The sequence below is a fragment of the Anopheles coustani genome, chromosome 3 (assembly GCF_943734705.1).
Source record: "Anopheles coustani chromosome 3, idAnoCousDA_361_x.2, whole genome shotgun sequence".
NCBI lineage: Eukaryota > Metazoa > Arthropoda > Insecta > Diptera > Culicidae > Anopheles > Anopheles coustani.
In genome coordinates, this window is record NC_071288.1 from 23,190,700 (window position 1) to 23,207,890 (window position 17,191).

At 44.7% G+C, this 17,191-nt stretch overlaps 7 protein-coding genes across 9 annotated transcripts; 1 reads left to right on the forward strand and 6 right to left on the reverse strand.

The window, feature by feature from the left end:
* Positions 1–151: 151 nt before the first annotated feature.
* Positions 152–2,788, reverse strand: LOC131260135 (LMBR1 domain-containing protein 2 homolog). Its single transcript, XM_058261805.1, has 2 exons — positions 2,618–2,788; positions 152–2,553 (listed from the first exon to the last, which is right to left on the reverse strand). The coding sequence occupies exons 1-2, from the start codon at positions 2,786–2,788 to the stop codon at positions 598–600; spliced, it is 2,127 nt and encodes a 708-aa protein (XP_058117788.1). The 3' UTR covers positions 152–597.
* Positions 2,789–2,812: 24 nt separating this feature from the next.
* On the reverse strand, positions 2,813–3,420 carry LOC131260167 (BBSome-interacting protein 1). The gene is made up of 2 exons (XM_058261841.1): positions 3,246–3,420; positions 2,813–3,139 (listed from the first exon to the last, which is right to left on the reverse strand). The coding sequence occupies exon 2, from the start codon at positions 3,095–3,097 to the stop codon at positions 2,813–2,815; it is 285 nt and encodes a 94-aa protein (XP_058117824.1). The 5' UTR covers positions 3,098–3,139; positions 3,246–3,420.
* A 437-nt stretch (positions 3,421–3,857) lies between these two features.
* Positions 3,858–5,485, reverse strand: LOC131260147 (potassium channel subfamily K member 9). Its single transcript, XM_058261820.1, has 4 exons — positions 5,383–5,485; positions 5,082–5,313; positions 4,404–5,022; positions 3,858–4,323 (listed from the first exon to the last, which is right to left on the reverse strand). Exons 2-4 carry the CDS (start codon positions 5,206–5,208, stop codon positions 4,050–4,052), a joined length of 1,020 nt encoding a protein of 339 aa, XP_058117803.1. The 5' UTR covers positions 5,209–5,313; positions 5,383–5,485; the 3' UTR covers positions 3,858–4,049.
* A 390-nt stretch (positions 5,486–5,875) lies between these two features.
* On the reverse strand, positions 5,876–7,745 carry LOC131260155 (ferritin heavy chain-like). Its single transcript, XM_058261828.1, has 4 exons — positions 7,524–7,745; positions 7,280–7,406; positions 6,555–6,811; positions 5,876–6,488 (listed from the first exon to the last, which is right to left on the reverse strand). The coding sequence occupies exons 2-4, from the start codon at positions 7,371–7,373 to the stop codon at positions 6,189–6,191; spliced, it is 651 nt and encodes a 216-aa protein (XP_058117811.1). The 5' UTR covers positions 7,374–7,406; positions 7,524–7,745; the 3' UTR covers positions 5,876–6,188.
* A 399-nt stretch (positions 7,746–8,144) lies between these two features.
* LOC131260150 (soma ferritin) lies at positions 8,145–9,303 on the forward strand. Its single transcript, XM_058261824.1, has 3 exons — positions 8,145–8,178; positions 8,280–8,474; positions 8,553–9,303. Exons 2-3 carry the CDS (start codon positions 8,372–8,374, stop codon positions 9,155–9,157), a joined length of 708 nt encoding a protein of 235 aa, XP_058117807.1. The 5' UTR covers positions 8,145–8,178; positions 8,280–8,371; the 3' UTR covers positions 9,158–9,303.
* Positions 9,304–11,374: 2,071 nt separating this feature from the next.
* LOC131260132 (ecdysteroid-phosphate phosphatase) lies at positions 11,375–14,775 on the reverse strand. 3 transcript variants are annotated; one of them, XM_058261802.1, is made up of 7 exons: positions 14,611–14,775; positions 14,108–14,544; positions 13,842–13,940; positions 13,149–13,655; positions 12,416–12,824; positions 11,921–12,327; positions 11,375–11,840 (listed from the first exon to the last, which is right to left on the reverse strand). In XM_058261802.1, the coding sequence occupies exons 1-7, from the start codon at positions 14,715–14,717 to the stop codon at positions 11,554–11,556; spliced, it is 2,253 nt and encodes a 750-aa protein (XP_058117785.1). In that variant the 5' UTR covers positions 14,718–14,775; the 3' UTR covers positions 11,375–11,553. The 3 variants fall into 3 exon arrangements, with proteins under 3 accessions (XP_058117785.1, XP_058117784.1, XP_058117786.1); XM_058261801.1 differs by having other exon boundaries at positions 13,125–13,655; XM_058261803.1 differs by lacking the exon at positions 13,842–13,940.
* Positions 14,776–15,369: 594 nt separating this feature from the next.
* Positions 15,370–16,639, reverse strand: LOC131260145 (rhodopsin-like). The gene is made up of 2 exons (XM_058261817.1): positions 15,926–16,639; positions 15,370–15,843 (listed from the first exon to the last, which is right to left on the reverse strand). The coding sequence occupies exons 1-2, from the start codon at positions 16,637–16,639 to the stop codon at positions 15,436–15,438; spliced, it is 1,122 nt and encodes a 373-aa protein (XP_058117800.1). The 3' UTR covers positions 15,370–15,435.
* Between the last annotated feature and the right edge of the window lie 552 nt (positions 16,640–17,191).

The following is a 17,191-nucleotide window of genomic DNA, read 5'->3' on the forward strand; positions in this document are numbered from 1 at the left end:
ATAAATCTCTAACTTATAATTTTTCATCACTAAGTAAAAATAGTTTTCACGGAAGGGTTGAAAACTCAACATACGTATAAAAGTATGACCTGTACAAGTATTTAGTGTGCATTATTTTTTTTCTAAAAAAAATATTAATCCAGTATTAATTATAAGCTCGTTGCGAGTACATTCAAGAATACTTTATTCAATAAGGTGCAATTTTATCACTATTTTTACAGCGCAAAAGGTTAGCATGCATAATACATTTGTGTTGTCTTTTTCAGGACCGAAGGATTCCTTTCAATATGATTTTAGGTGTCCTACTAGTGTTCGGTTAGTGGTTTAAAGTGGAGTGTTTTTTCAATTGTTATCCTAAGAAAGCATTGTACTCGTGCTGTTAATCTTCTAGCCTTTTCCATACATAATGGATACATTATCTGGTGCTGTCTGCTTTAAACCGCTATAACTTAAAGGGAAATTCAATTTCACCAGTTCTGGTGTTCAATGTTGAACATCAATTGCACAACCAAAAATTAGCTTTAAGAGCTTAGAACAATTTAAAAACTGAAGCTGCATTAAAATCATCGATAGTTGAGGAAGAATAAACACTCAATATTAGACATCGTCAAATAAACCTTTAGGCTTCGCACCGGAACGTCCAGCTCCACCGAGACGGTTGTCCTCTTCGTCGAAATTTGTCCCGTATCCTTTGAATCCGACAGAAACTCCTGTGCTTACTCCGAATCGCTCGTTTATTTCCTGCGATAGCGACCGGCTGATGTCATCCACACCTCGCACTCCACCAACATTCGTGCTGTAATCCAGACGGTCACCATGCCCGACCAGATCATCATTCGGTCCAACGGTATCGAGATTACGGGATTTGTATTTGGACATCATGTTGCCTCCGCCGCTGCCACCACCATTGCCGCCGGATGTTCCAGAACCGCCAATGCTGCCGGAGTGTCCCGTTCCATTGGATCCGCCATCGCGACTGATCTGTCCCAAAATATTGTCTCGCCTCCGTGCGAGAGCATCTTCGGCTCGCTGGCGTTTGCGTTTTTCACGCACAATCAAATCTTTGCCCTCCTGTACAAGCTCGACGGCTATGGTTTCGTTCAGCATGAACTGCTGGAAGCCAAGGGCATTGAGTGCGCGACTGCCTAGCGAGAACCAGGTAGCCAGGCAGAAGGCAAGCATAACCATCGGGAAGTAGATGTTGAATCCGTTCGAAATTATACCGATCACATCCATGTGGCCCATAATTTGCGTGTAGTGCGTCTCGAGTTGTACATCCGTTATGATGTGCGAGTCCATGTGAATCATGCCGAGAAAGTTGAGACACATCGGCGGCGTCAGCCGGCACAGCAACATTCCGCTGAAGATCAGACTGTACTCGTTCGTTTGATGATGGGCCGCCAGGTAGTAGAGGTTGAGGAACCTAATCCGGAATACGGTAGAGTAGGCGCAGTAGCAGAGGTAGCAGAGCGTTAGCATGGAGAACAGCTCGATGGTAACGAAATCATAGCGGTCTTTGGCTGCGATCAGTATTCTCGCGAAGATCGATAGGACGGGTACGCGGTTGAAGAATGTCAGTTCACTCCACACGACCGTGAACGAAAGGAAGGCGGTTATTACAGCGAGCGCTTTCAGGAAGGGTGCCTTTACCACACACTCCCAGTACCAGTCCATCGTTGGGCTGTAGAGGGCCCGCGCCAAACCAACCCGATGTGGGGGAAATTCGCTCTTGAACCGGTGATCCAGCGAGACTGCATTCTTGGCCACATCCTCCAGGTGTAGCACCTTGTTAACTTGCACGCTCCACAGTGCCTCGGTACGCTGGAGCGTTTGGAGAGATTTAATTACCTGCCTGTGGAGGCGTACCAGTGCCTTCTCCGATGGAACGGCCATCGGGGAACCGTCCTCTCGATTTATACGACTCGCCCGTTCCATCAACTCTGTCGGCACTTTGCGAAAAATGGTTTCCAGCGCTGGCCTCAACTCGTGTCGTAGTGGAATGGCTCTGCTGGCCGATTGCAAGCTCTCCAGCACATCGTCGACGTTCTCTTCGGCTTCGGCCTTCTCGGAGCTCAGTTTGGAGAGCTTAAAGTAAGCATACTGTAGCGCGAAGCCCGGTTTCGAATTGTTCCACAGACTACGAGGCACTTCGACCAGTGCGTAGCCGAGTAAAAGCACCAGCAAAAATAGACCCCATGTGTTGGACGCTGACGATGCGATCGCTTTTATCTTTGACCAGTCCAGTGGAATTGGTTTTAGAGCGAGATAGATCAACAGTATGCCACAGATGAACAAGTACGTGCCATAGTAGATGGCGTTATCAACAAGGGCCGATTTTAGTTTTCCCTTGATGGTAAAGTCACCCGCCTTCAGGTAAGACTGCATCAAGGGCATGATTAACCACGTTAGAAACTGCGAGGACCAATAGATGATGCGCCACAGATTCGGAAAAACCTCTTCCTCCACCATGCCCCAGGGTCGCTGGCAGATTCTTTCTGGCGCATCGCTATTTGACCCGTTGGTAGTGTTCTGGATACATTGCCTATAAACAGTCTGTGGAGGGAAAATTGGTTTTAGCATAATGGTAATTTCTGTTTGATGCTTTCGAGTTTCTTACCGAAGTAATGTCGAGTGGGATTGTGAAAACAATTAAAAAGGAAAAACTCCATGCCGTCAGCACAGAAAACGTCACAATCGGATGCTGCCGCTGGATGCAACCATACCGATACAGCGATATGGACGCCAACAACAACGCCAAGCAGATGGAGAACACCAGCAGATAGGCCATCGTACAGCAACGTGGTTGTTGCAATTAGAAGTTGATACCGCTTTTGCTAGCCGCCGTACGAATCCTGGTTTCTTGTAGCTGCCGCTGTGCTTCCTGGTGCATTCTCTCCAACTTCTCCAGACTGAACGACTTCAGTGGGAGAAGTTGCGGCTTGCAAAGCTGAAATTCGTCTTTTTTCTCGAAGAATAACTTTCCGCTGGTGGGCAGAATGAGCGTAATCGGCTGCTGTTTGGAGCTTCTGGCTCCCTCGTCGTTCGGTGATGCAAGGGTTTCAGCTGCTGTTGTCGTATCGGCTACCACCGGGGACATTGCAACACATTATCGGCCGTCCGCGAAATGCCCAGGGCTAGTCTATTTTGTACGTAGCGTAGAAAAGTACAGGTTTCTCAACTACTCGTCTAAGTGCCCGGAAGGGAAGGGAAGGTGGAGCTTTAAAAGGATTATTGATTTTTCTTACCACATCTGTGAAGTACAGGAGGTTGGAACGTTTGGCGCAGGAACAAAGCAAGTGCCCGTGACGACTACAATATCAAATAACAAACACCAAAGATAAACTGGACGACTATTGCGGAGAAATAGTCAAATACACCGGATTATTCAAGCAAACGAACACCTATTTGTACAGACGACGATGTTTTGGAGTGATATCGTCATAAGCTGAGAAGCGAATGATATAGCTGCAGCGCTGGGTTGAGTACTTCCACAACATTAATGCAAGCGGAACTTCATTAAAGCATGCATCTGAAGAATTCAAGTGGGAGTCATAAAGCCATGTATGCAATTAGACAGTCATGGATTCGGTTTATCAAAAAGTTCAAACGCTTTTGCCCCAGCATGAAAACACAAGCAATTTAACTGAAAAATACCAACCTTATTTCCCACTCCTTTTACGACACAGATGAAATACATCACGATACGAGAATATTAGCTATTCTGTCTTAATAAATTAGAATCTTTTTCCATGGGATTAGTGAAGACACGTTGGCCATTACCACGTGTCACAATTTCAAATTTTGTAAAAGAAAACCAAAGTTCCCAAATGTTTGACGACTTACAAATATAGTTTATTGTAAATTAAAAGAATCTTGTATGCTTGTTTGGCACAGATGATTATGGAAATTTTTTCTTCTATCAATTTTACCAACGGCAGTAAATTTCTTATGAAGGAAAAGATTGAAAAGCGAAAAAGATGAACTATTGGTGCTGTAAACGACACTATTTTAAGACTTCTAACTAATTGGAATCACGAACGGCGCGTCTATTAAATCGACATGCGCTTTAGACTGATGGTACTGGTAATTATATCGGCCGGATGATATCCTTGATCCAGCAGGAATTCGTGCTCGTGCGTTGTAAAACTGTTCCCACCGAGACAAGTGCACGAGCAGACGGATGTATCCTCTTCCTCTACCTCCGAGCAGTAGTTCAAGTTGGCACAAGAAAGCAGCTTTCCGGTAGATTCGCATTCGTAGGTAGTTAAACCATCGACCGACGATTGCATTTCCGCCTCTTCTCGACGGATGTCTTCGGCGTTCCTAAATATGTTAGAGAATAATATGGTATAAGGTACAAGGACAAGAATATTGAAGCTACCGATTTTAGGTTAATTACATACATTGTCATAAATCGCAGCACCAGGAGATTGATGCTGGCAGCCACCACGGCCAGCCCAAACAGGATAAATACCAAGCTGAGCGCTACATAACCCGGCTTGTTGATCAGTGCCTGGTCGTTCTGCAGGGCCACATAGTCACCGAAGCCGATGGTCGTTAACGTTACAAAACAGTAGTAAAAGCTGTCGAAATAGCTCCATCCCTCGTAACGTGAAAACACAGCCGCTCCGGTCGTAATAATAACCGACGAAAGCAATCCCGTTGCGAGCATCAGATTCATCTCGGTAGCTTCCGTTTGCTGGCAGCGCAGATATTTTTTCGCCCGGCGTATTACAACCGAGGCAAACTTGTTCAAACGTTCACCAATGCTTTGGAACATAACGAGCCCCAGCGGAATGCCGACCATGGCGTACGCCATGCAAAAGGCCTTTCCGCCGATGGTGACCGGCGTCGAATGGCCGTAGCCGATCATGGCCAGCACGACGGTTGCAAAGTAGAATGCGCCGGCAAACTTCCACTGGGGCCCCGCTTTGTGTGGCTTGTTTTCCGTTATCACGATTTCAATCATGTGGTAATCCTCGGGTGTGATATTGTACTTGGCAACAAAGTTTGCTTTTACACCTACAAATAAAAAATGTTTAGAATGGACCGAAAAAGTTTTTCATAGTAGTTTTGCTTACTTTTTAAAAACTCCCATCGTCGGGCCTCGGTTTCGGATTCTAGTGCATCGAATACGGCTGCACCTATCAGAAGATAAGTGAACGTACACACAACCAGGGAAAGTGTACGGATGTTCTGGCGTTTCATGAGTGGATTGGCCACGATTGCAGCTTTGCACAACAATAATGTTGCTCTATCGTTTCGTTATCTTAATCCTTCCTTTTCGCTACAACTGGGGAATATCGTACGAGCCTGTAAGCATTTGCATTAATGCATTAGTCTTCGCCAGTTGATTTGATTTTCATATCGTGCTTTTTGTACCTTTTCTTCAAATGAAGAACGACCAGCTAGACGACGATATGGAACCAAGTGAACTTTTTGGGAATGATAGAACTCGACACAGTTTTTACAACAAACATTGAACAAATCATCGGAAAAAACGAGAAAAAAGGAACTTTAACATATAATGATGCAAAGAACGAAATTTTTAAAATGGGATAATAAGGTGGAAGAGTTTGCTGCTGTACCTGGGTTACCGCTTTTGTCTCGTGCAACAAGGAATTTCTAGTTGTGTGATTTAGCAAGTGGAAGTTTCGTTTTTACAGTGACAGATATCCTTGCAAAAACAACCTTCCTATGCGCTTGCGCAATAGCTCAAGTCTTGTAACTGGCGGTTTTATATTTTTTTCAATGAATTCAGCTTAAAGATCTAAATGTAATGAATAAATTTCACCTAATTCAAATGCATCCCAAAGATTCAATCATGTCATGTCATGTAAGAATTATTACAGAGTTAACTCTCTTTGACCAAGTGTTTCGACCCAAAATTTTTAGCTTTTATTTATTTTACAAATCAATCACAACTCAAACATGAAGTGAGAGTTTAGGTTTGCGTTGGTGAAAAATAAGAATGTTGTTTGACAAAAGTTATCACAATACATGCGTCTGTCTTCGCAAATGAGCTTCAAGTACTGCTAGTAATTGGCGCTTGGCTTGGGCCTGGAAACAACACTTCTCTTTGTTCATCTTATCTGGAAGTTTATTGAAGGTCTACAACATGAACTTGTCCACAGCGTTCAGCATGTATGATGCGTCATTGTGGGCGTACCATGGCGTCGATTGCCCTTTTACATGTTCTGCTTGTCGAAGATAAACTCTCCCAGGTGGGGGTTCGTATTCAACATCTTCTTAAGCATAGCGATCTTTCCGGCCAGATCGCGCTGTCCCTTGTGCTGTTCCTCGAGGAATTCACCGGTAAGATAATCGACGAGGTGGTATTCGTTTCCGTTTTCGCCTTCAGTTTGTTCGCAAGTTTTGATCAGCTCGCGGATACTCTGCGTCACCTCTTGTTCCTTTTTGAGCGCGGCCTTCAAAGCGTCCTCAGCTCCGAAGTTGTTTCTAGGTATTACGGGAGCAGTGATATTATCCTAAAACGTGTAGAATGAAACAAATCATAAGACTGTCGGTAAATCATGCATTGCAAAAAAACTTACGAAATCCAGTTTGAATGTGCCTTCCGCAACCTCATCCTGGCCACGCATAAGGGCATACTCGAGCAACATCATTCCATGCTGTCTCTCTTCCGCAGCAGCGTTGAAGAAGAACTTCTCGAATCCAGGCAGATTTACCTTTTCTTGGGCGAAGTAGGCGGCATACTGCAGGTAGAAGATCGCTGCGTTGAACTCCTTGTTGATCTGCTTATGCAAATCCTTGAAACATTTTGAGCTGACGAAACGCCATTCGTTTTGCGCTGCAGGTTAGAAGTAGAAGTGAGAAACATGAAATACATACCAAACGCGAGAAATCTCCTAAAATCGAAATTGCTTATATACGGTAGCCGCAAAAAAGCTTAATAAGAGCACAATAGGCCCTTGATCATGTTGGAATTCGCCAAAGGCATAATCATTTATGCTTCTGACATTTTTCATTCGCACAGCAGGATATCGTTTGCTGTATTTTTTTGTCGATTCCTTTTTTAAATTGCCTGTTTTATGCATCAGCTGTATGAGTGCCAACGCGAGTGAGTGCCACTGGTTCGTCGAACCAAATCAAAACAAAGAACTCACACCAAGCCAATATTTGCGTGTGTTGAATACCTACATATACAACGCCGCATCGTTATTATTCGGAAAATGTTAGCAGCATCGCGAAGGGATTTACGTCGCTACGAATAACAGACGGAAGTTACACTACATAGTTTAAACCCAACCATACTTACTTGGAGTTATCCTTTCGGCAAAAACTGACTCCTGATGCACGACGATTACCGCAAACATCAGGGTGACGATTCCAAAGAAAATCGATTTCATCATTTCTTACTGCTGATACGAATGCACAAAAGAAGGCTGTTGGTGTAGAGAAAAACGGGGAATTGTAGCTAATACGAAAGAATAACAAGACTTATTAGAGGGAACACAAAATAGTCGAAGGTTCGATCTAATTGCACGCACAAGCTCACTCACTCGATATGAAACTGGTTGACAAGCGGGTTAAACACAGATTTGAACTACTGAACAGGCAAGCAGTCAACCTTTATACGCACTGGCACAGAAGGTGACTTCTACGTTAAACAGTTACAAACGGAGAAAATTGAATTTCTTCCCAATTTATCTTACTGAAAATCGTCTACTCGTTGAACTTGAACGGGATACGTTCTTCACTCGATGCGTGATTTGCTACGAATGCTGTACGAAAGAAAGAAGTCGGTTCATTTATTGGAAGGTTCAACACTCACACACACAGAGATCGGTTAAATGAGTGTCGATTGGCAGAATGGGAGAAAATGGTTGCCATGATGGTACAGCGTGGTTGATGGTTTTGCGCACGTACCGAGATTTATGGAGACGATTTGATTAATCATTGCATCTAGATCACGATGGCACTTGTCCTGATACACGTAGCTATTGATATCCATCCACAACCATCCATAATCAATCTCTACGCTGCGACGACGTCGTTCCTACTACCACTAACGCGTCGCCTTGTACAGATTGGAAGCACTCAGTTGCATACAGATGCAAACCGATTCCAACAAAAGTCACTTCACGGGATTGGATGGTATTCATAACGGTGTCAACCATTCGGCGAAGTAAGACGTAAATCGTGCTTTGTGTTCTGGTAAAATTTGCCATCAAGCAGCGAATAACTCGCGATTGTAACCATTTTGTAAGATTTTTGTCGAATCAAGAAGGTTCACAAAATCTACTTCTTTCCGGTAGGAGAACGAAACGTGTATACTAGTTATTTCCTGTGTAACCATCACCACAGCGCCATAGCATTCCTGTGCGTCAGATAGCGAAAGAAAACAATAATGTTTGGGATGGAAAAATCGAGTTTCGTATTCGTGCTGGGATTTGCACTGGTGGCTTCCGCCTTTGCGCAGCAAAGTATTGGAAATTGCGAAGCCGATTTTGGTAAGTTATAGCATCCTCATGAATGGACAAGATTGTTCTTGTAATTTACCTTGTGCTATGTTTTTTTTTGCGACGCAGCCGGCTGCTCGGCGCAGTACTCCAGCTTCGATGGACGTCAGAAAACATCGATCGACAAGGCGCTTAATAGCTTTACGAATCAACTGCTAGATAAATCGTTCAAGTTCCTGTTCATGTCGTCGGCGTTCAACAAGTACGACCAAGACCGCCCGGGTTTCAAGAAGCTGTACCGTAAGATCAGCGACAAGGCCTGGGAGGACATGGTCGATTTGATCAAGTACGAGAGTCGCCGCGGAGCGTATGTTAAGCTGAGCGATTCGAAGGTCAATGCAAAAACCTTTGAAAAGATATTGGAGGCAGATGAGATGGGCTCGCTAAAAACCGCTCTGGACTTCGAGAAGACCATGGCCGATAAGGCTCACGAACTCCATAAGCAAGTCTCGCACGACCACCACACCAAATCCGGTAATAATCAAATCAACTACGATCCGGACACGGCTCACTACCTGGACGAGAAGATCATCGAATACCAGTCGGGCGTGATTCGTGATCTTGCCGGCTATGTGCAGACCCTCGACAAAATAACCAAATCGGAGCTCGGCAAAGAAAAGGCACAAGATTTGGCACTCCATCTGTTTGATGAGTATTTGGAGAAGAGCCTATAAGTAGCCAACCGACTGTGTCCCATGAAGGTTGCTGGGGGAGGCAGCTTGCTGCTATTGAAGACCCCAACGATGTATTTTCCATTTTAGCGCAATGCTGGATTGCAAAAACAAAAACAAAATAAACTATGTGATTCTAACTGGAAGCTTCCAATGTAATCCAATTTCATTGAAATAAAGAAATCGTTTTTTGCTCGGGCACTCAACACAAAGTTTGTTTGGGGAATGTGTAGCAGCCATCGATCAAACGGGTATGCACACGTCCACTTGTTAACAGCCATTTCCAGGTATATACTCTAGACTACAAGATCTGTAGCTCTGTATCCGTAGCTTCATCACAAGTCAACGTTATCAGTCGTTTGCCCTTGTGAGCCTGGTGTACATAAGTGCAAGCTTCTCGCGATGTTTGTTATTAAATGTAAAAAATGCGCTTCTGGTGGATGGCTACTACACACTAAAAAGGGAGGTAATCATAACATCATCATTAAAGAAAATGTTTTTTAAATAAGCAAATACACCCCAATAGCTATTTTATTTAAGAACTTAGTTCATCCAAGAAGTCTTGCTTTCTTCCTGCTGACAAAGAAACAATCCCATAACTTATGCACTTTTGTTTCGTGTTGAAGGGCAAAATAAAATAAAAAAATTATAAAAATCCTTTTACTCATACCATGAGTCGTAATTTGCAATCCGAAGGGATCACATACACACAACCACATGGTTTTCTTCTGGCAAAAGGAACTCACCAACCATCGCGATGGCAGCGAACACTCAACCATCGGTGGTTTTTTTCCATTACGTCACGTGGGGCGTTTCACTGGTCCAAACCATAAATGCGTTTTAACATAATCGGGAATACGGATTGCACCATGCAAAACTGTTCTTATGCCATCCGATGACGATCCTTGACGAGATCGAATGAGACAGCATTTTCTTGTTTTGCTCGATGTTCGATAGGCAATTCTAGAACCACGTCTATTTTTGTTGTACCTACTTGTTTACGATGTGGTTTAAACGAGCAATGCCGAGAAAATGCACACTAAATGCAATTTTTTCTCAGGTAGTATACCCGTGAAACAGATCGTATTTACAAAGATGTAATAAATTTGAAAAGAATAAAACTTAATCGTACATATTTGCATGAGACAAATTTTTTTAAATTGGTGAATAAAAATCAGTTTATAATAAATTCAAACTTTGTTTTTAACTAAAATCTGGGACTATGACGAAAAAAAATTAACTAACGGCATTATTTTGCAAATGCGTAATAACCATTTCTTCTTTGTTCTAGAACGAGGCCAACCACGCGTGAGTCACACCATGGTTGGATGTTGGTTGAGATAACCGCATGGTTGGGAATGGTTTTTAATGGTTTCGTGCGCAAAAGCACTCACCGGGGAACTACATACACATTCGCCAGATGGCAGCGGATGGTAGTAGTAGTAGTGTTCATCGTTCAACTGGCACTTTACACCCAATTGTGGCATCCTTTATCTTCGCTTATCATCTACTGGGAACAAGGGCAAGAATCTGACGCATACGGGGCGATAAGGGCGTGTGGTTTATTACAGCGTTGGATGGTTTTTACATAGTATTTTGCCATCCGGCATTCGACAGCAAATATCATCTAACGTTCGGTTGAATAAATTATTGTACGAATCCTGTTCCTATGCAAAATACAAACTATTAAGCGCGCTTGGTTCAGTGGAAGATTAATTGATTATATAAGAATACTCAAAGATGCAATTTCGGTAATAGTCTTTGACGATTTTGAAATCAAATAAAACTAGCAAATCGTACGATATTATGACATGGTAATAGACACTTGTGTGGACAGCTCATTCGCTGATCAAACATTGATCGACTTGAAGGCAGTATATTTTGAGCAAATCAAACAAACAATCGACTTGAAGGCATTATATTTTGAGCAAATTAAGCAAACTGCCAGTAGCGTTGTGTATAGTAATAATGGGGAAATGGCCTTAGTACAAGCGAACACACTAACTTGGGTACTAGGAAGCACGTACTGTGAGCACTTGAGATCATTTTTAATCCGGTATTATTGTCTTTTCTGAAAGCTTCAGGATTTTTTTTCAAAAACAAACAATAGCGTTATAGTTTGTTATTGTTTAAACGCAGACTTGACTGTTTTTTTTAACTTTCACTACATTGATGACACCTTAACACCTTAGTAACATATTACTTCATTTTTCAAAATGGTATGCTGAGTTGAACACACGTCAACAAGTTGGTTTCTTTTATCAGTAGTCAATATAGTAAGAAGGTAAGTAACAAGAATGTACGTAACACAAGGTTGCCAGAAGCAGGTAATAAATATTATAATGCTCTAGTTGGTTAGTTTTACACGTTGAAGCCAACAAAACGCATAATGTCCCCCCTTAAAGCTGAGCGGTGAGTATTTTGTAGTCGAATCGATTATTATTGGTATGGGTCACCGGATCGCACGGCGGCACGGCAAGCTTCCAGCGGCCAACGGGTTTCCCGGTGGTACTATCGCCACCCTCCGCCGATACTATCCCTTCCGATTCCATTACTGCCAAACTGCAGTAGGAAACTTTTTGCATGATTCGGGCCATCTCGCTGGTCGAGCGAAGCTTTTCTCCCACGATAAAGCGCGAACAGGTGTCGAGGGTGGTTGCATGCCCAACGATCAGTATGTTTCCATCTGTTCGAGGGAAAAGTTCAATATATTTTGGTGTGATTGGATGAACATTTTTTTACCGCCCTGAATGTTACAAAACTTACCTGTGCTTTTAATAATATGTTCCGCTATGGCCGAGTTGCGGTTGTAGAACTCATCGAGCTTTTCGAGAAAACATTCCTTCAGTTTGTCGACCGTTGTGAGGGGCGCATAGTCCGTCGCAATATTGTAATCTGCAGCGAGCAGCTCCTCTGCCGAAAGCCATTCGGGAAAACCGTCCTGATACCACGCCAACCACTCGAAAAGCCCCGGTTCCACGTGGATGGGTAGGGAAGCTTTTAAGCCCAGTCCTTCCAGCACTGAAGTGGCCGTCTGGATGCAACGGAAGGAGGGTGAGCTGTAAACTTTATCAATCTGGACGCCGGCATCCTTCAGCCCCTCGCCGACAAGCCGTGCCTGATAACGGCCCACGTTTGTCAGAGGTGAATCGCGTTGCCAGAGGGTGGGTTTACTAAAAAAAATATAAAAAAGCACGATGTCGCGATTGGTTTCACCAAGGAATAACATGTAAAACCGCTTTGGGTGGGAAGCTGACTTACCGTACGGGCAATGTTTTTGGCATGTTGAGGTCCTTCCGGACGTAGTTGCCTGCTTCATCGAAACAGTACGGTACCCAGGTACCAAACGTAAAATCGATCCGTTCACCGTGGCGCATAAGGTACACCTTGCGGTTACCCTGGTTGGAGGTCGATTCTGCCCGATCACTTCCGTCACCCGGAATCACCTGCATGGTCGTACGCTTCTTTACCAACTCGTGCAGCTTTTCCAGCGGTATATCGTCCATCGATTTGGCAGCACCAAACATTTTGCCACCGTTGCTGTTGCTGTTCGCTTGCTGCTCGTCACTGACCGTTGTTGCGGATTGCGACTGTTTCGTATCGCCTTGCGGTGACGTTGTTTGCCGGTCTGCCGATTGGTCGTGCTGCAAATCACTCTGACCTAGGGATACTGAAACAAGAGACAAACGGTCGGGATTGGATTCGCTTTTTGTTGTACCATGGTGGAGCTATCACGTTTCTAGCGTCTCGTATGTGATGCAATGTGCGTTATCTTATCTTTGCCGCGAAGTATTTTATTCTTGCGAGACCAATAGCATGAGTTTGAGTGTTTATGTTCGATTGTGATTGAATCATGATGATACGAACAAAATTTCAATACGAAGTAAGCATTCTGCGTCACACACTGTTTACGGAATCGGCAATAAGTTGTACTAAATTTGCTTCCCCAATTCCAAACTCATTTTTTTACTAGAAACAATTATCAATAGCTTACCGATTTCTTCTGCTATAGGGCCATTTCCTTCCACCAGGGCAAAATTCTGCGACACGGCCAGTGCCATTCCGTCGACGGTGTCCGTTATCTCCTCGAGGGTACGCGCGTCACACAACGGAACGGTACGATGCATCGTCCAGGCGTCGGATTCCGCCGTCCGTTCGGTGTAGTTCTCCGGCAGATACCCGTTAGTACCGGTGAGCCAGGAAATACCCTCCACCCACCCGTCAGATGAGGCTTGAATAGCTTCCGGATTCAGGTAGATGTAGTCACCGATGCGCAGCTCTAGTTCATCCGTTTCGCGAGGCGTGTGCGGGTAAAGCACTTTGTGTACCTGCTTGGAAGCAAGCCGGGGATCTCGAGAATACAGCCGTAGCTCCCAGTTGGCATCCGTGCAGGATATGTCAAGCTTTTCGACCAACGATTTCAACGCGTTGAATTGTGCCGGCGGAAATTGGTAGGCCAATGTCAGATGTAAGGACTTAACGTGTGGTTCCAGGGAGATAGCTGAAAAGGGAAGAATATTTTTTTACAATTGAATTAAATGGGTCAAACAAATAAATGATACAATTCAAATAAAGTCACTATCACTATAATAGGTTGATAAAATTATACTAACATAACTAAAGTGATAAAATTTAAACTCAAACTGAAAGCATTGGTGTCCGGCCGGGGCCGGTACCAGCTGCTTACATCGACTGCTACGTGGTATACAGCGTGCCGAAGTTACTCCCCCGCACCATGGAAAACAGGTAACCAATGCATCTAGCTGCTCATACGTGTCACTAATTACTAAACGTCCCAATGGCATCCCGGAGAAGGACAGAGATTGGACAGTCGAGGAGATGTAAGAAAAAGAAAAGGAGAGACAAATGAAACACCAGCCGCCGAGTATTAGTGTAAGGTTTCAGTTGATGCCGGTCGCTAGAAGGGTTAGGTTCGCCCCAGATGATGCTCACTTGACTGGGACACTTCCTTCACGTACTGCAGTGCCAGCCGCTTGAGATAGTTGGCATCGTCTTCGGCAACGAAAAAGCCCATGAAGTTTGGGCTCGTGTAGGGCTCGAGGGCAATCGGACGGTCCAGGCGGGCACCTGGCAGATTCATCAGGTCCTTCAGCGCTTTGGATAGCTGGGGTGCGCATTCGTCCGGAGCTTTGAAAAACGATACGAGCGTTATGTGGGGTGTAAAATTATGCGCCCCATTCCAGCCGCAAGCTTCCCGCGATTGAGCCCAGAAGTTTTCAAGCTGCTGCAGGAATGGACCCGTCGGGCAGGCATACAGTATGTATTCGCGAGGTGCACACTCGTCTAGGAAGGGGTCGTTTACGTGGGCCAGGAGCCAGTCGGAGGCTAGTTGTACACCGCGGTTTCCAGTGGCAGCCAGTGCCTTTTCTCTAAAACATAAAAAGCGGGTGTTGATTATGATTCAATCTCTCTAACTAGCGAAAAGGGTAGCTTACGCTCTATGCTTGGGAAACCCCATCTGAAGCAGTATTTGCAGTGGGGTAAGGTGTTGTTTGGAGATTTTGGTAGGCGTCGGATTTTTACGTGGCGGAAGTGCGGCCATGGTTTCGCCTGTATGTAGGTTTACTATGGTGCTAATACTATGGCAGGACTAGCATACGGATGGTGTTTTAGTCGACTGTAATATGCTGTGTGAATTATATTTGCTGCATTGGGATCGATTGCTGTCCACGGAAATCGATTAATTAGCAGCGCATCTAGTCACTGTTCCTACAGCCAGTGCTTGGTGGCGTAGACAATAACTATACGGTTGCACGGCACACACGGCACAAACAATGAACGCCCACAGGTCACAGGTATACAACGTCTATGATGTGTTATAATGTCGCTACATTGCTTATAAAAGGTTTATAGAAATGAAAATTGGTTGTTCCCTTATGGATGTAAACTACTGCGTACGTGCGCCAAGTTTATTTTCTGCGTCTTGACACGCAAACAAAACCTGCTGTAGTGTAGGTAGTGTGTGTAGAGGCAGGTTTGTTTTGGTTTTCGACACGAGTGGTGTTGGTGAAGTCGATGGCTGACAGTGAGTGCCTCCTGTCAGATGGCGTTGAGAGCCCAAGTCCATTGCCTGTAGATTTGTGTTTTGTTGCGGTCGCGTGGAAGACGAATTAGATATGATTTTTTTAACACGTTAATTAATGTTTGATATCACTTTTATTGCATACAACAATGTATATAAGATATGGGGGAGTTTTAGTTTGGCATGCAGCATTAATTGTTCTTTCCACCAAGGTTCCGTCGTTCCACAGATCGAGAATTCAGGTTGATGGATTTGCATCTGAAGTGATGCCCGATGCCTCGGAGGCGAGCGATTTCTCGTCTCCGGCCGGGACATCGTTGCATGCCAATGCCGGGAACCGCCGGTACAGCGCAGCGCGATACTTTGGATGGCTGATGCCGTAAACGATCGGATTGTAGACTGCGTTGGCCTTCGCGAATACGGATCCCCAGATGGTGGCGAGCGGAGAGATGCTGGCCGTCTTAAACACGCCCGTATAGTTGATAATGGTATACGGAGTCCACGCCATAAACCACAGGGAGATGGTTACGAGGGCAATTTTTGCCAGTTTCATTTCAGCACTTTTACCATCATCGGATGAGCGAAGCGATTGTACATTCATGCGCTTGGCCTGCTCTCTCATGTTTTTCTCATGGGCCGAGACCGCCTGTCGTAAGGAGAGAAATATGCAGATAAAATCAGTGTCTATGAACCAGGAGTAGTTGAATCGGAAATAGCAAAGGGTTTACCTTAATAATGTAAACATACGCATAGATGATGGTGAACAGTGGTATATAATAAACGAAGAAGGAGTATGCCAAAATGTAGGACTTATGGAACCAATCTTCGGTTAGGTAATCGGTACCACAGGCTGTCATGTTTCCCTCGGGCACGTACCGGTTCCAGCCCAACATCGGAAGGATACCCCAAAATACACCGATCAGCCAGCAAACCAGGATACGCAGTATTGCTCCAGTGTTGGTAAGCGGTTTTCCTGACAGACCCTTCACGATCACATTGTACCGGTCTAGCGCGATCATCGTCATCGTCCAAATGGAGCAACATCCGAAGAGCGAACCGGTGAAAGCGTACAGATCGCACATCAGTACTCCCAGGGACCACGTCTCAAACCAGCAATTGTACACCATGGTGAATGCGTTCGTGCCCATCATCAGGAAGTCCGACATGGCCAAATTGACAACGAACAGATTCGATGGAGTGCGCAGCGATTTAGCCGTGGAGAATATGTAGATTACCATACCGTTGCCGATGATCGAGATCACACCGAGCACAAAGATTACAAATCCGATGATCGAGTGCCACAACGGGTTCATTGGTGGAAACTGGTACCAGTGGGGATCGACCAGATGCAGAATCTCCGGAGGTACTTTATCCACGACGGTCAGATTGGAGATCGGCTGCCCCCAAAGGCCGGGCTGCTGCATAGGGCCATAGTAAGGCATCCTGCCGGTGGTCACTGTCCGTGTTACTTGGTACTACTTGAAAAACTAGCGATCCTGTTAGATAGTAGATATCCTTGTTTAATCCAGCTCGCTCTTTTTGAAGAGTATCCAAACGATATACCGGACACACACAAATTGTTACTCAGTGCTGCCTGCTGAGAACTGCTTTCACTGAAGTCACGTCTCTGACTTGGCTTGACCACAGAAGTGCTCCAGATATTTATTGTATACCAAATTACTAATCGAATTAACTGTGACTTCGAAGCTTGCATAAATGTACTTTTTGTTCTGCAGGTTAATGTTACGAGAGCACTACGTTGTCGAAGTCCCCGTTAACGGTCGTCTTTTTCCGGTATTGGAGATGGGGGGCTCATGCGAGCAGGAAATGTATTGCTGCCAGTGCAGTAGGGAGCATTGCCACTGGACTACGCCACGGGTTTCAAGTTTCATCCCGATATATAAACGTGCGGATCGGGTTACTGGGTGTGTCACATGGCTGCGCTGTAACGGGAAGTGATAGTTTTGCTTTCGCTAATGAGCTTCTAAAGCATG

Excerpts from the sequence above, each read along its gene's own strand:
- LOC131260135 (XM_058261805.1), bottom strand. The coding sequence starts at position 2,788 with ATGGCCTATCTGCTGGTGTTCTCCATCTGCTTGGCGTTGTTGTTGGCG. Across the intron at positions 2,554-2,617 it reads TCCCACTCGACATTACTTCG|ACTGTTTATAGGCAATGTAT; the intron begins GTAAGAAACTCG and ends TTCCCTCCACAG.
- LOC131260167 (XM_058261841.1), bottom strand. The coding sequence starts at position 3,097 with ATGTCCCCGGTGGTAGCCGATACGACAACAGCAGCTGAAACCCTTGCA.
- LOC131260147 (XM_058261820.1), bottom strand. The coding sequence starts at position 5,208 with ATGAAACGCCAGAACATCCGTACACTTTCCCTGGTTGTGTGTACGTTC. Across the intron at positions 5,023-5,081 it reads ACGATGGGAGTTTTTAAAAA|GTGTAAAAGCAAACTTTGTT; the intron begins GTAAGCAAAACT and ends TTTTATTTGTAG. Across the intron at positions 4,324-4,403 it reads GTGCTGCGATTTATGACAAT|GAACGCCGAAGACATCCGTC; the intron begins GTATGTAATTAA and ends TAACATATTTAG.
- LOC131260155 (XM_058261828.1), bottom strand. The coding sequence starts at position 7,373 with ATGATGAAATCGATTTTCTTTGGAATCGTCACCCTGATGTTTGCGGTA. Across the intron at positions 6,812-7,279 it reads TGCCGAAAGGATAACTCCAA|CGCAAAACGAATGGCGTTTC; the intron begins GTAAGTATGGTT and ends TCTAACCTGCAG. Across the intron at positions 6,489-6,554 it reads GCACATTCAAACTGGATTTC|GATAATATCACTGCTCCCGT; the intron begins GTAAGTTTTTTT and ends TACACGTTTTAG.
- LOC131260150 (XM_058261824.1), top strand. The coding sequence starts at position 8,372 with ATGTTTGGGATGGAAAAATCGAGTTTCGTATTCGTGCTGGGATTTGCA. Across the intron at positions 8,475-8,552 it reads AAATTGCGAAGCCGATTTTG|CCGGCTGCTCGGCGCAGTAC; the intron begins GTAAGTTATAGC and ends TTTGCGACGCAG.
- LOC131260132 (XM_058261801.1), bottom strand. The coding sequence starts at position 14,717 with ATGGCCGCACTTCCGCCACGTAAAAATCCGACGCCTACCAAAATCTCC. Across the intron at positions 13,941-14,107 it reads GAAGGAAGTGTCCCAGTCAA|TAATTAGTGACACGTATGAG; the intron begins GTGAGCATCATC and ends TGGGACGTTTAG. Across the intron at positions 13,656-13,841 it reads TATACCACGTAGCAGTCGAT|CTATCTCCCTGGAACCACAC; the intron begins GTAAGCAGCTGG and ends TTCCCTTTTCAG.
- LOC131260145 (XM_058261817.1), bottom strand. The coding sequence starts at position 16,639 with ATGCCTTACTATGGCCCTATGCAGCAGCCCGGCCTTTGGGGGCAGCCG. Across the intron at positions 15,844-15,925 it reads CGTATGTTTACATTATTAAG|GCGGTCTCGGCCCATGAGAA; the intron begins GTAAACCCTTTG and ends TCCTTACGACAG.